General features: G+C 43.9%; 1 protein-coding gene across 1 annotated transcript in view; it reads left to right on the top strand.

Annotated features, from left to right (window-relative positions):
• The first annotated feature begins 6,674 nt into the window (after positions 1–6,674).
• TBC1D15 (TBC1 domain family member 15) overlaps positions 6,675–13,301 on the top strand; it is a 40,495-nt gene continuing 33,868 nt past the window's right edge. The window contains exon 1 of the mRNA XM_074573377.1: positions 6,675–6,870. Coding sequence (XP_074429478.1) covers positions 6,847–6,870 — 24 coding nt within the window. The 5' untranslated portion in view covers positions 6,675–6,846. The remainder of the gene's footprint in view (positions 6,871–13,301) is intronic.

A 13,301-nucleotide genomic window follows, 5' to 3' on the forward strand; every position in this document is an offset into this window, starting at 1 on the left:
GGCATAGCAATAATAGCTACACGCGCAGCTGTGGCAGCAACAGAAACCAGAGGAAAGCCATGAACGCTTTCTGGCTGCACACTCGGTGCTGGTTGGGGTGCTGTGACTATCTTCATGTGGCAGAAGATTCCTCATTAGAGCAGATGGCTCAGAGAAGAGTGGGCCACCAAGGTGAAGATACCCTCCTTGTTAGATTCCCATCTGTGTAGCGTGCAAAGGCTTAGACTTTAGCCTGGAGCTGCAGAATGACCCGTTATTTTCTTAATGAGCTTACGCAGAAGAGAGAGAGTATCCTGATAGCACTGTGTCAGCCTATGGAATTTGGTGGTGTGGATCACTCAAGTTTGTAAACTGAAATAACGTAAGGCACCATTACAGGCTGGGGACTCCTGGCTGGAAAGCAGCTTTGCAGAGAAGGATCTGAGTGTTGTGGTGCACGATGAGTTGGCTATGAGCCAGCAACAAAAGCCAACGGCATCCTGGGCTGCATCAGGAAGAGAATTGCCAGCAGGTGGAGGGAGGTGAAACTTCCCCTCAGCCCGAGTGAGAGAATTCTGGAGTGCTAGGTCTAGTACTGGGCTTCCCAGTACAACAGACACGGACATCCTGGAGCAAGGTCCATGAAGGACTATCAAAGATAATTAGGAGACTGGACCATTTGATATATGAAGAGAGGCTGACAGAACTGGAACTGTTTGGTCTTGAGAGGGCTCAGAGACCTTGTCAATGTTTAAAAATACATTATGAGAGGGAGTAAAGAAGGCAGAGCTGGACTCTTTTTAGTGGTGTCCAGTGAAAGGACAAGACAAAATAGACGCAAACTGAAATAGAACTGAAATTCCACTTAGGCATGAGAAAAATCTTTTTCATCTCCAAGGGTGGCCAAACACTGAAACAGCTTGATCGAGGAGGTTTGGTGTCTCTATGCTTGGAGATACTCAAAATTCAACTGGACAAGGCCCTGGGCAATCTGCTCTGCTTTACAATCTGATCTGTGATTTGCTCTGGACAGGAGGGCTGCACTAGATGATCTCTATAAAGGTCCCTGCCAACCTCAACCTTTCTGTGATCCTGTGATATCGCAGCCTGATAGCGAAGAGTCATTTTGCTCTCCATCTTGAATAACGATATACTCATTGTTATGCAATGATAGTTTGCAAAAGAACAAGGGAGAAAGGCCCAAGAGGGATGTCTGGTAGATTAGGCAACTAGCTAGAAGGTGGTCATCTATCTCATGGAGTAAATTGGTGTGTGGGACTGAGCTCTCTGAAACGCTCTCCCTTCTTCACAGTGAGGCAAGTAGTGACTGGAATGCTGAGAGTGGTGTGATAGGACGGGAGACCCAGGAAGGGTCCTGTGAGACCTGTTGATCATTCACCAAAGAAACTTAGAGCAGAAACTCCTTTCCTATGTCTGGTGGAAGGAGAAGGGAGCTGCATTGAACACCTCTCCACCAAAGGAAAGTAAATGCTAAGTCTGAAAGTGTCTCAAGCTTGACTTTAAGGTACCTCTGAGAGAAGACTTCTCTAGGAAACAAAAAGAACCCTGGTGGTTGTGTGAGAACTATTGCCTAGCGAGGATTTATTTCAAACTTGGGGGTGCAATTCAGTGGGACTGATACCTGTGTTTGGGAGCTGTGGGGAGCATTTGGGAGTAATGGATGATTCCCAAGGACTGGGGTGGTCCTAAGGCCAGATAAGAAATAAATGTATTGAATTTTAACGCTTTAAATAGATCACAAGTTGAAGATTAGTCCCTTGCCCTGTAGGGATGGCACTCTTCCAATGACTTTACACACTAGTCTGGTACTGCGTATTCCAGTGATGTTTTCCAACAAAATTTATTAACTTTGGAAATGCAAGCATTAACTGATGTCCGGCAGTAATACAAATGGAATTTATCATTTAATTATTTTCTTAGTTGATAGCTCCTTCAGGTAATGCTGTGCTGTTCCCTGTTCTGGTTGCACAGCAGGAGTGAAAGCTTTTCATTTTGGGCTTGTTTCACAGCCTTTGAAGGCCATCTTTTCCTCTGTTACGGTGCTGCTTGGGAAATTCTTGTGAATCAAACCTTTGACGTGTCTTTAAATAAAGATGAATATGTTATGTTTCTAACCATTCTTTTGTTGGCATACAATGTTTCTCTGCAAAGCTGTTTTTCAGAATGACTTATATGTTGCTTTTGTAGTGTACCTGTGTAATCGCAAAATGATGGCCCCATCTGCGTGTACATTTTAAAGTCTATGTTTGAAAACTGCAGGAGCTTCTCTTCTTCATTCCAGTCTCTTCCTTTTGAACTGCATGTTGGGTAGGGCTGGGCACAACTCTAGATCCAAAGATCAGGAATTGTTTTAAATATAGGGTTTTGGTCAGGCCATTGGTTTTCCGTGTTTTTTGCTCAAGGCTTTATCTAGAACCCCATGATGCTTCTATAGGCATTCAAGCTCCATTGAGCTTCAGGGATGTTCAAGTATTTTCTTGGTCAATGATTTTTTAAAAAAATTGTACCCTTCTTATACCTCTTGTTTTTTCTGAGTCTAGTCTCCAAAGCCCCAGCTGCTGCTTTTCTTAGGGAATAATGGAAGATAGTTTTGTCACTTTGGTCAGGTTTTGAGCTGCAACTTCCTAGTACAAACATTGATTACCTTAGCACGGCTCTGGCAACAATAACCAGTCCTAACAAATTATATAATCTTTTCTCTAGATTAAAATGTTTAAGAAAATCAGTCTAGAAATAATTCACAATTTCCTGGATATTTTCACAGCTCCACCTGTTTCAAAAATTTATTCTGAGTTTCTCTGTTGGCTTGTCCCCCGCTAAGTGATCTTTTTCCCCCATCCTTCTTCTGAAGGGCTCTTTTGCCATTATTTTGAGTCATACTTCCATGTTTGGCAAGGCAACTCTGATTTTGTGTATGGATACATAAACCCTCTGTGTTATACCCCTTCTTCCCTCACAAGAGGTGTACAGTAGCTGTTCCTTGCTGCTCACATCTCATGTGGAATCTGCATCTTAGTATTCTCCACTTCCCACTCCATGTTTCTATTCTCATTGAATGACTGTACAAATGAATATGGGAATGCTGGAAGTTTAAGGGAAAATGCACAGAGGAACACAGGTTAGCATTCAGTGAGCTTACAGATACACTGTAATTAACTGTTAATTAGCATGTTTTTAGCAACGGAAACAGCAAAGGAAGAAACTCGTAGTAGTAGTATTGCCATAGTACCTTAAGAATCTCATAAAGGAACAAGATCCTGCTCTGCTAGATTCTCTAGCTTGGTCTCTAACTCAGGTAAATAAGCGGATTTGAAGGGCAGTCTCTTGAACTGTGTTTCCCTTAAATAACCAGATTTGTTGAAAAGCAGCCATTAACACTCATTCGGGTCAGGAATAAACAAGATTTTTCAACCATCCTCAGGGGAGAAAATGGAAAACGCTTGTCCTGCTCAGAGCAGGATCTTCTGCATAAGCATGTCACACCAAGCATATCTCCAACCCCCACACATTGGTTTTGGTCTCTCTTTTAGTCCTTCAGCTGAGAATCATGCTTCTCAGCTGACTGCATGGTGCCTCTGCAGTTGTGCTCCTGAGTCTGCGAAGGGCAAAAATGACCCCGAACAACCTGACCCAACTACTAAATTAGTCCTGCCTTGAATAGCGAGGTGGACCAGATGACGTATCAAAGTTCCTTCCCACCTAAATTATTGTATGATCATGTGAAAAATAAGGACTCTATTCAGTCCCACTGACAATCAAACAATTGATAAGAAACAACACACGGATGCAGACAGAATAGACAAGGAAACAATGAGACAATGTAGCGGTCAGCACCATGAGAGATGGTTTTAGTTCATCAACCATCTACTCAACACCAATTTTTGGAGTACATTTTCCAGCAAAAGGGAGGACAGGATTTAGACAGCTTGGTGCACTTCTAAGGGAGTTTTTGACCTGAAGGAAGGTCAGCTTGAGGAACAAGCCATCCATACAACTTCTTGTGTGAAAATTTTACAAATAATAGGCAGAGTCTAGCACTGAGTTGACCTGATATGGAAGGTGGCCTTTTCGCAGTGAGTGAGAGCAGGAGATAATCTTCCTCAAAATGAGGAAGGGCATTTTATGTTGGGCCCTATGGAAGGGTGAGACTTGGCAGATGGACAGGAGGAGCTAGATGAGAGGGTTAAAGCGATATGGGCTGGATGAATGACCTTTGCAAAAGCATTCTGGAGGAGTCCAAACAGATGAAAATAGAATGTTACAAGAAAAAAAACAACATGAAGCTGTGTGTTTAGACAGGAAAGGCTATGCTTTGGAGCTGCTGTACACAAAAAAGTCTGCAAGAGAGCTAGTTACGTGAAAGCAAGAATCCCAAGAGATATCTAAGACAAAGGCATCAATCAAGCTGTAGGCCTTGGAGACAGATGGGTATTGATATTGAAGAGAGAGAGATGGGTGCCAACAGAGTCTGGAGGAGGATAAAACCATCTTGTCCGTTAGCTGCCTGCAGATGACAAGATTTTAATTTGGATCAGGATTAATGGCTGCAGTAGAAATAAAACAGTGAGTCATGAGATAAATATATATTTGTTGACACAATTACCTACAAAGAGAGGGAGTCTCTCATTGAATACGCTAACGATCAAGTCCAAGAGACAGGAGAACCAGAAGAAGGCAGTCATGCTAGCGAAGAGAGCAGACTTCAAGGAGTCTGTTGTAGATTGTGATAAAGGCTAAGGAAGCTGAAATGTGAATCTGAATTCTGAGCTTCTCCTAGGAAACAAAATTTGAAAGAAACCTTGACAAAGCACTCTCAGCGTAGTGGCAGAATGAGAGTATGCAATGGAGCTAAGTGAAGGAAGTCCCCAGTGTTCACTGCAGACTTCAGGGAGCTGAGAGATGAAAAGGTAGTGGAGAGAGGAATGGGATTACACGGGGGTGTGTAACTAATGTTTGATTATATTGCAAGGAGAAAGAAATAAAGGAAAGCGTAAAGGAAAGGATGAAAATGAACACATGGGATACCAAACGAGATGAAACCAAGTGCATGTGTGGAAGACGGCAAATGATAATTTCACCTCTCGAAGCAATTCATTTATAGTAATGCATTTTTAATGTGCAGCCTTCTTCCTTGTATTCACCTTAACGCTCAATTGTATTCTTACTAAATACAAAGAAAGGGACCACCTTGATGTCCATTTCTGCTACGCCCATACAGTTTTCCAGACCCAGATATGACTACAATAACTTGTGTTCTGACTGCAGTTTTATTTTATTTTCTCATCCTTATGCACATTTATATACAGAGTCACAACAGGCTCTCCCAAGTTTGAAGCAAATCAGTATTTGTCTTGGGAATAGCAAATCTGGTTTTTCACAGTAAAAAGTACAGTATGGATGTTAATCTAGCCAAATGAATTTTTGAGAAGTCAAAAGCAAATTATGATGACATTTTATGACAGGGACAAAAAAGACTAAACATCTGTTGCTCCTTCAGAGTAGCAAATCGCTTCCCTGTGAGCATCTCATTCATCTGTTTCAAGTAAGCAGTATTTGGGGCATATAGTATTTGCTCAAAGTATTTTATGATAAGGTGTTGGAATATAACAAATGGCTTAAAAATCATCTCAGTGGGATTAAATGTTGCAGGCATTAGGTGAAACCTGATTTTTTTTCTGTTTAAGCAATACCATGCATTATATGCTTTTCCAGTTAAGAAGGCCAGTCAAAACCTGTTGACATCTGCAGAATTCTTTCAGAGTTTATACATCTGCTCATACGCGGATGCTGAACATTTGCTAACATTGATAAGATTGTAATTAACATTTGGCTTTATCCCGTGATGAGTATAAATATGTTATGTGTCGGAAGCCAAAGGAATCTCAACTTGAAAGTGGTGCATTTTTCACTAACAGTAAAAATCTGGTCCATGGATATTAGGGCAGGTTAGTGGTGCCTAAGGGCCAGTATTTCCTTTATATTTACACCGTGTAACTGTGGGAAGAAAAAGGAAATAACTAGAGAGGACGCTACGTTTGCTCAACAGTCCTCAAATTGTGACGGCAATCTCAGGTGGCTCAGAAAAAGCTTTAAGGCTGAGGAAAAACAAAACAACGCCAAAATAAAACCCTCTTTTCTCCTTACTAGCATACGATCCAGCTGGGTCACTACCATTCCCACCACTGTGGAGGCCCGTTCCCGGTGCCGGCGCGCTGGCTGCCCCCGCTGGTTACACGTTCCGCTGCTGCCTTTTCTTTCGCTGCTTCTTTGCACCCACAACTCTCTCTCTGAAACCTGCCCGGGGTTGTCACGGGCAGCGCGACGCCCAGCCAGGGCCTAGCCAGGGCCGGGCCGCGGGGCCTGCCTGCCCGCCCGCCTCAGGGGGCCAGCCGCTTCTCCGCGGCTGGGCACCGCAGGTACCTGCGTGCGGGGGATTCAAAACGAGCAAAAAGATCAAGGAAAAAGAGCGCAGTTTTTAGGAAAAAAAGAAAAAGGAATAAACCCGCCATTTTCTCCTCTTTCCTGCCGGCGCCCCCCTGAGGTAAAGAGGCCGCCACCGCTCGCGCAGGCCGCCGCGCGCCGGGGGGCGGTGCTTTCCCTCTTGGCCCCGCCCCCCGTGACTGGGGCCCCGCCCCCCAGCTGGGCCCGGCCGTTCACGCGCGTCGCCGGCCGCCGCGCCTCGGGCGGGTGGGTGCGTGCGCGGGCGCGAGTGCGCCTGCGCTGCGCCGCGCCGCGCCGCCCCGCCCCGCCCCGCCCCGCCCCGCCGAGGGGCTGACGGGTGTTGTTGTGGAGCGGCGGGGGAAGCACGTGAAGAGCGCAACGTCATCATAAACACTCGTAGGCAACATGGCGGCGCCTCCGAGCGGCAAGGTAACGGGGGGGCGGGCTGGGCCCGGGCGGCGATGGCTGCCGGTGTCTCCCCTCGGGGTGTCCCCGCCGCGTCCGGCGCTGGTGTCGCCCCGCTTGGCGGGAGCCGCTGGAAGGGGCGGCTGGGCCGCTGCGTGTGGCCGGGCGGGGGCCTGTCCTCCCCAGGGGTGCGGGGTCTCCTTACGGGGCCGCGGGGCTCTGCAGACGTGGGCCGTCCCCGCCCCCTGGCGGGCTTGGCGGTGGCGGGTGGCCGTGGGCCCTCTGCGTGGAGTGCGGGAACAGGGTCGCCGTCGGCGGGTGGGACTCGGGCCGTGCCCGGGGCGGGTACGGCGGCACCTCGCGGCGCCTCCCGCCCGGCCCGGTCCGCGTCCCACGGAGAGCCGGCTCCGGTGTGGGAAGAGGCCGCTGTGCGCGGGAGGCGGGCAGCCCCGGGGCCGGCCTCTGCTGAGCAGGCTCTGGGGCCGAGCCGGAGGGACGAGGCTTGTCCCGGCTACGTGGCCGCTTGTCCCTGCGGGGCTCGGAGGCGTCACTGGCCTTTCCCCTGGCCTGCGCGCCGGTGGTGCGCGGGTGCCTGCCCCGGCATGGATAGAAAGCCTTGTCGGTCGGGTATATTTGGTAATGTAAAGGTTTTCACATGCCGCCGAGCCTTGCCCGAGTGTTCCTGAATGAAACAGTAGAGCTTGACAAGGATTCAAATGTCCGGCTGGTTTGAGGTCACAGGAGGAAAGGTATTGGCAACCATCTCTGCCTCCCTCCTCCCCCACCGACAGACCCGAGCTGGGTCCCTATGGCTTTATTGTAGAAATATTTTTATTCCATGACTCCGTTTCTAAAGGTGTTACTTGATAATGCTGGGCTCCTGGTCACATGGATCCTTTATCTAGGATTTAAAATCTCAGTGTAGTGTCTGACTGTATGTAGCCGGCGTTAGAGTGTGATAGTCTTCAGTTTCACTTTTCCAGCATATGGCAGCAAATGACTCTTTCAGCTGAGGAGTGCATTTAGCTAGCAGGAAAGTTTAGACGGTATCTCACTTGTGCTGCTTTGTCATGTCTGTTTCAACAGAACTGGTGGAGCAGGCAATTTGTTCAGCTGAAGTTGTTACAACTTAAAAATAAAGTTTTATTACTCCTGTTAGGTGCTGTAAATGTAAAGACAGCCATACTGTCCTCCCAGCTGTTACTAGCTATGCACATCTGTTTTTCATGTATATAGAGGAAAGTTACTTTTCTGGTTTTGTCCATTTTAAGCTCAGTCCAGCAGTTTATTGGATGATGGTAAATATTTTTGTTTTGCAGCATTTGATTTTTTTTTTCACATAGGTTTGTGTCAGGATCTTCTTCAGGAAGTTTTTCCTGAAAGCATCTGTATTATCATAGTTTATATGACAGGCTGAAACTGTTCAGGGAAATTTTTGTTTGGAAATTTGCTATATATTTGCTGTTTAAAAAAAAAAAGAGTCTGTTAGCTTGCAACTAAATCTCTAAGACATTGCAAAACTCCATTTCAGTTATTCCATGTCCACAATACTAATGCAACTTGTTAACGCAACTTCTAATGCAGTAACATTCTTTGCCATGTCTCTGTTAATACAGAGGAAAAAACGGTAGTTGTGTTTTCTCAAACTTCATGAAGTGGCTGGGCTGGTTTGAAGTTTCACTGCTCTCAGTAGGAGCAGTTCCATCCTTCTGTAGCTCTCCCCACCTGTGTGTTGCGCTTCTCTTTTCTTGGATTCTGTACTCATTGATCTCTCAGTGATTTGAGTTAGCAAGCTGAAATACTATAAAAAAGCCTGTGTGTACTTATTTTTGTCTGGGTTGGTTTTCTATTGGAGCACATTTGATCACAAATTGTTCCTTTGGATGGCAGCAGGATTTTAGAAGGGCTCACAAACTAGTGAAATTTCACTCCAGGTGGAATAAACACAGTATAAGTTGGTACAGACCCAACATTCTCACTTAGGGCATTTTGCACTTTCATGAGTTTCCAAGCTATGGGTGTCCTAAATTAACTGCACTTTTTTTTCTGGCTATGCAGTGTTGTAATGAGGTGTTTCAGGTGGTAGATTTCTTAGAGACTAGTAGGTGTTAGTCTGTGGGGTGCTTTAGTCTCACTTGGCAGATCTTATGACATGAAAGTAATGTATTTTAATGTATATCTTCTTTTCTGCAAAATATTGCACAAAGTAATTCCCATGGAATGCACACGGCAATATATTAAGTAGCTGGGATAGCCTGCATTGTCTCAGCTTTCATGAAATGCTGTTTCAGCAAACCATATAAGGTTGTGGTTTCTATTATATTTTTACCCTGTTTGCCTTCCCCTTCTCTATATTTTTTTTTTTTTTTATTTCCCAGACATCATTAATACCAGTGGATTCATAGCTCGGCTATTTCATATTGTCTCTGGTTTCTGCAAATAGCTTGGCAGTAAGGCTTTTTGTTTTCAGTGCTTTTGACATTATGCATGAAAGCAGGTATATTTTCTCTCTTTGTGTTGTTTAACAAGTAGCAGTTTACTTTCCTTATTTCGAAGAATCGACTCTGGAAGCCTTATAACAGAAAACCATATTAGAAAATAAGGTAAAAAGCTGTGTATGGGGAGGAGGACAAACTTCAATTTTAGTCTCTTGGTGCGTAGGCTATTATTACAGCAGGTCTAAAGACAGTAACGATTTTTGTTTTACGCTCTTGGAGTTCAGAGTATCTTCAGCGCATGGGCTGTTAGATCTTTCTCAAATTACCAATTGGCACATGGGCTGTCAGAGAAGTTATTTTTCACTTGCCTATGCCCTTGCTTGTGAATTTAAAGCTTCAGAGCTTTAAATGACTAAACATCAGGTCTAACCTCAGATGTTTGGCCAGTTCAGCAACTAGAAGTGTTTGAGTGGCACTGTAGCTAGTACTGAACAATATTGTAAATGCTGTAGTGTTAGGGAGTGGGGTGTGTGCTTGCTGTTGAGTTTTGTTGCTGGGACCAGCAAAGAGGTTTAAAATACAGTCTGTTAAAATTGGCTTTGCATCCTTCAAGTAGTTTCTTGTCACAGATATAGTGGATTATTTTAGATGTATATATAGTCTGTGATGTAGGCAGTGTCATCTTGTACGTTCTACTAGTTAAATTTGGGGGCATAGAGACTCCTATACGATGTATTGTTGTGCCATTTTGTTAAGCACTTGATTTAAAATCTTCATTATAACTTTTTTCAGCCTCCATCATTTACTATATACAGAATAATAATCCTTTCTGAATATTTTGTACTTCACAGGTTTTCTTTGTGAACAGAAGCCTTCAGAACAGAAGCAGTTCACTCATAATTTGGAAAGTTCCGTTTATTCTTTCTGTTTTCTGTTCACTAGATTTCTCTTGCAGAAGTGTTCACAGTAGAAATAGTCTGTTACCACCTCAAGCTCTTACTCTCGGTACCCTGAATAGACTTGTATTTCCACTGATATCCCACTATTGTTGCGTAAATAGCAGAAATACTTTGTGGTTCAAGAAATCTTCACTGCACCAAAGGCAGACTTGAAAAACTTACTGTTGTCAAGCAGGAGATCTTTCTTATGATATGTGGTTTCTGATGTTGTGAGTTTTCTCATATTTGTCACAACATGAACAATATACGAGGAATTTTTTTCCCCTGCTTAGAAACTTGATGTTTGTAGGACTTTTAGTCTTTTAAGACGAGCAGGGGGTGAAATTTTACTGTCTTGAGAAGAAGGTTGAGCCATAGAGTCAGCAAAAAAGAGACATATGAGGATATGGCTTTATACTTTTATTAAAATTCAAATGCCAGGATATGTAGGATATCGTCAGTGGAGCAGAAGGCCACGTTGATTAAGTAAGGTTAGTTTGGTACTCTGCAGAGTACTCAAATGTGCTGCTATCTGGCCACTGAAAGCAGACTATTGATGTAGTAGGTAGTTTGACGTATCCAGTCACAGTTTAGCAGTGGATGTGTGAATAAGCTCTGGGGAAACCTCAGCTGTTCCAAAGAGGGAGATGGAAATTAAAGCAGCATAATACAGACTTTTAAATTGAGTTTTGTTTCTTCTAACTTAAAGCATAGCTCTGAACTAATACGCTTTCTTTTGGGGATGTAAGGTCTCTCAGGGCAACGATTGCCTAAATTGAATTTATTTTATTGGCCTGTAGTTGTTTCCTTACTGTGTTGCATCTTTTGTTCTGTTTACCTTCAGTCAGAATCTGAAAATAAGATGCTGCACAGCTGCTCTATCTGTTGTTAACATTTGCAGACCAGACCCATTTTTCCTTAATTTGTAGTCTGTGGAGCATTCAGACTTTCTTATTCAGTCACTTTTCTTATGAGCACACCTGCTTGCTGCTTCAACTGTTCAATCCACAGTGAGGTCCTTTACCTGATTCTCTAATATGAGGCAAAAAACCCTGCTATTGAAAAGTTGCTAGGATCAGGATTTGCACAGTGCCATAATTACTTAATGACCCCAGAGCAGTGGCTGATTCGCTGTATAAGTGCTGCAAGCTGCATCTGTCGTGAGAAGCTGGATGGCATCTTGGCAGAGTGATGCTGGCCCTGAGCTATACTCTCTGGCAGAAAAGGAGAGTGAGTTAGACAAGAACATGGGGAGAGATTGTGGAGTTTCTGGAGGATGGGACTAGTTAACCAGCTGGGACAGTTGCAGTGCTTCTCCATTCTCTCAAATGTCCTGCTTTTGGCAGGTTGTTGGTTTGTGACAGGTAAGAGCAAGAGTGTAAGGTATGAATGATCAGTGCACATGACATCAACTAGTATGTAGGTGCCCAGCACAGGCAGGGTGGGAAAAACATGGGTGAGGAGGGCAGGACCACCCTATTTCATGGTAGGTCTAGATCCTAGCTCTCCTTTTTCGTTGCTGGACCACATTGTCTTTGGGTGCAGTGTTGTCATCTCTTGCTAGCTGGTAGCACAGGGCTGTAAATTGCCATCAGATGGCAAGCATTTAATCCCAAAACTTTGCTTGTGTTTTGGCATATGTTGTAATTGTTGATGTGGTATGCTGAGCCTTCTGTGCTTGTATGTCCCTGGAAATAATAAGCTACAAACATTGCGTGATGACTGCCCATTGTAAGCAGCATAATAAGTCGAAGACACGAATTGTCCATGCTGTGTCCTTACAGTATTAAGAATGTATTCTTAACATTTATTTCTCAGAAAATGTTACTGGGACAACAGTGGGACTTCAGAAAGTTACTTTCTGCTGGACAGGGAGTATAAATACTTGAACAGTTTTCCAGTACCTTAACTAGCATATGCCATGACATGTAAACTGAGCCTACATCCTGCAGCTTCCCTCTGCTTTTTATAGTAGATGAGTAGACAGGTATTCCTTTGTGCAGCTTTCCTGAATTTTGTGCTGTGGTTCCCTATTTTTACAGATGCTCTGTCAGTCTATGAGATGGAATAGCTGTGGTCTCTGTGTGGCACAGTGCTTTTAGTGACTGATTACAATGAATTGTGAATTTGCCTTTGACTTCTGTATGGGGAGGGGGAACAACAGGTCAAGGTGGCTTGGTGTCACTCGGAAACTCTTGCATCAATTTTTAGCTTTTTGGTAGCATTCTGAATCAAATAGGCAATGGGTCTTGTTTTCATTCTGTAGAACTGGAAAAAATAAATGTGTAAGTCGTTCTTGCAGACTGCAAGCATGGACTTGCTTGGCAAGCAGGAAATACATATGAACATGAGCTTCTCAGGCACGTGTTATTTCAGACTTGAAATTTTGAGATTATTAAAATAATACTTAAATCATACAAACTTTTTTTTGCTACTTTCTCCATATTTTTTTTTGGTAGAAATAAGTTGCCAACTGAGTGCTTTTACAATGATAAGTTTCTTTAGGTAGTCATGCTTATGATTTGAAGCATTCGAGAAACTTAAGGATACCATAGATGGATAAATCTGAAAACTGTTTTGTACAGAACTAGCTTTAACCTAGCAAGATGTCTGAAAACTTTTGAGTAATCCTGATATATGTACGGCTACAAGACAGAATGAAAATTTGTTTGAAATCAAGTAGTTTTCAATGTTGTTTAGCTCCTGTCACATTACATCTTAATTTGCTTTGGTTGTGTTGGTGTGTGCCTTTGACAAACACTTCTGTTATTTTTTTCATTTGTGGTGGTGTTGTGGGATTAGCAGGGTCTGGCTTTTATGCATGTATTTAAACCTGAGGAACATGCATCTCTGTGGACAGTTCAAGTGTCTGCAAATAGATATAGAAGAAACCAAAACTACTGTTGTTTAGATCTGTAGTTAGGCCTTGTGTAGCTGGACAGCTTTTCTGGCCTCAAGCATCTAAGCAACGTATGCTGCTTTTCTTCCCTGAGGTTCTGTTTCTGTGACCAGTCAGTTGACTGTGCAGAGCACAGGTTTCTTAGTGGGTGGATGAGTAGAAGGGCTATAACATTAGGGT

The sequence above is a fragment of the Larus michahellis genome, chromosome 1 (genome assembly GCF_964199755.1).
Source record: "Larus michahellis chromosome 1, bLarMic1.1, whole genome shotgun sequence".
Taxonomy (NCBI): Eukaryota; Metazoa; Chordata; class Aves; order Charadriiformes; family Laridae; genus Larus; species Larus michahellis.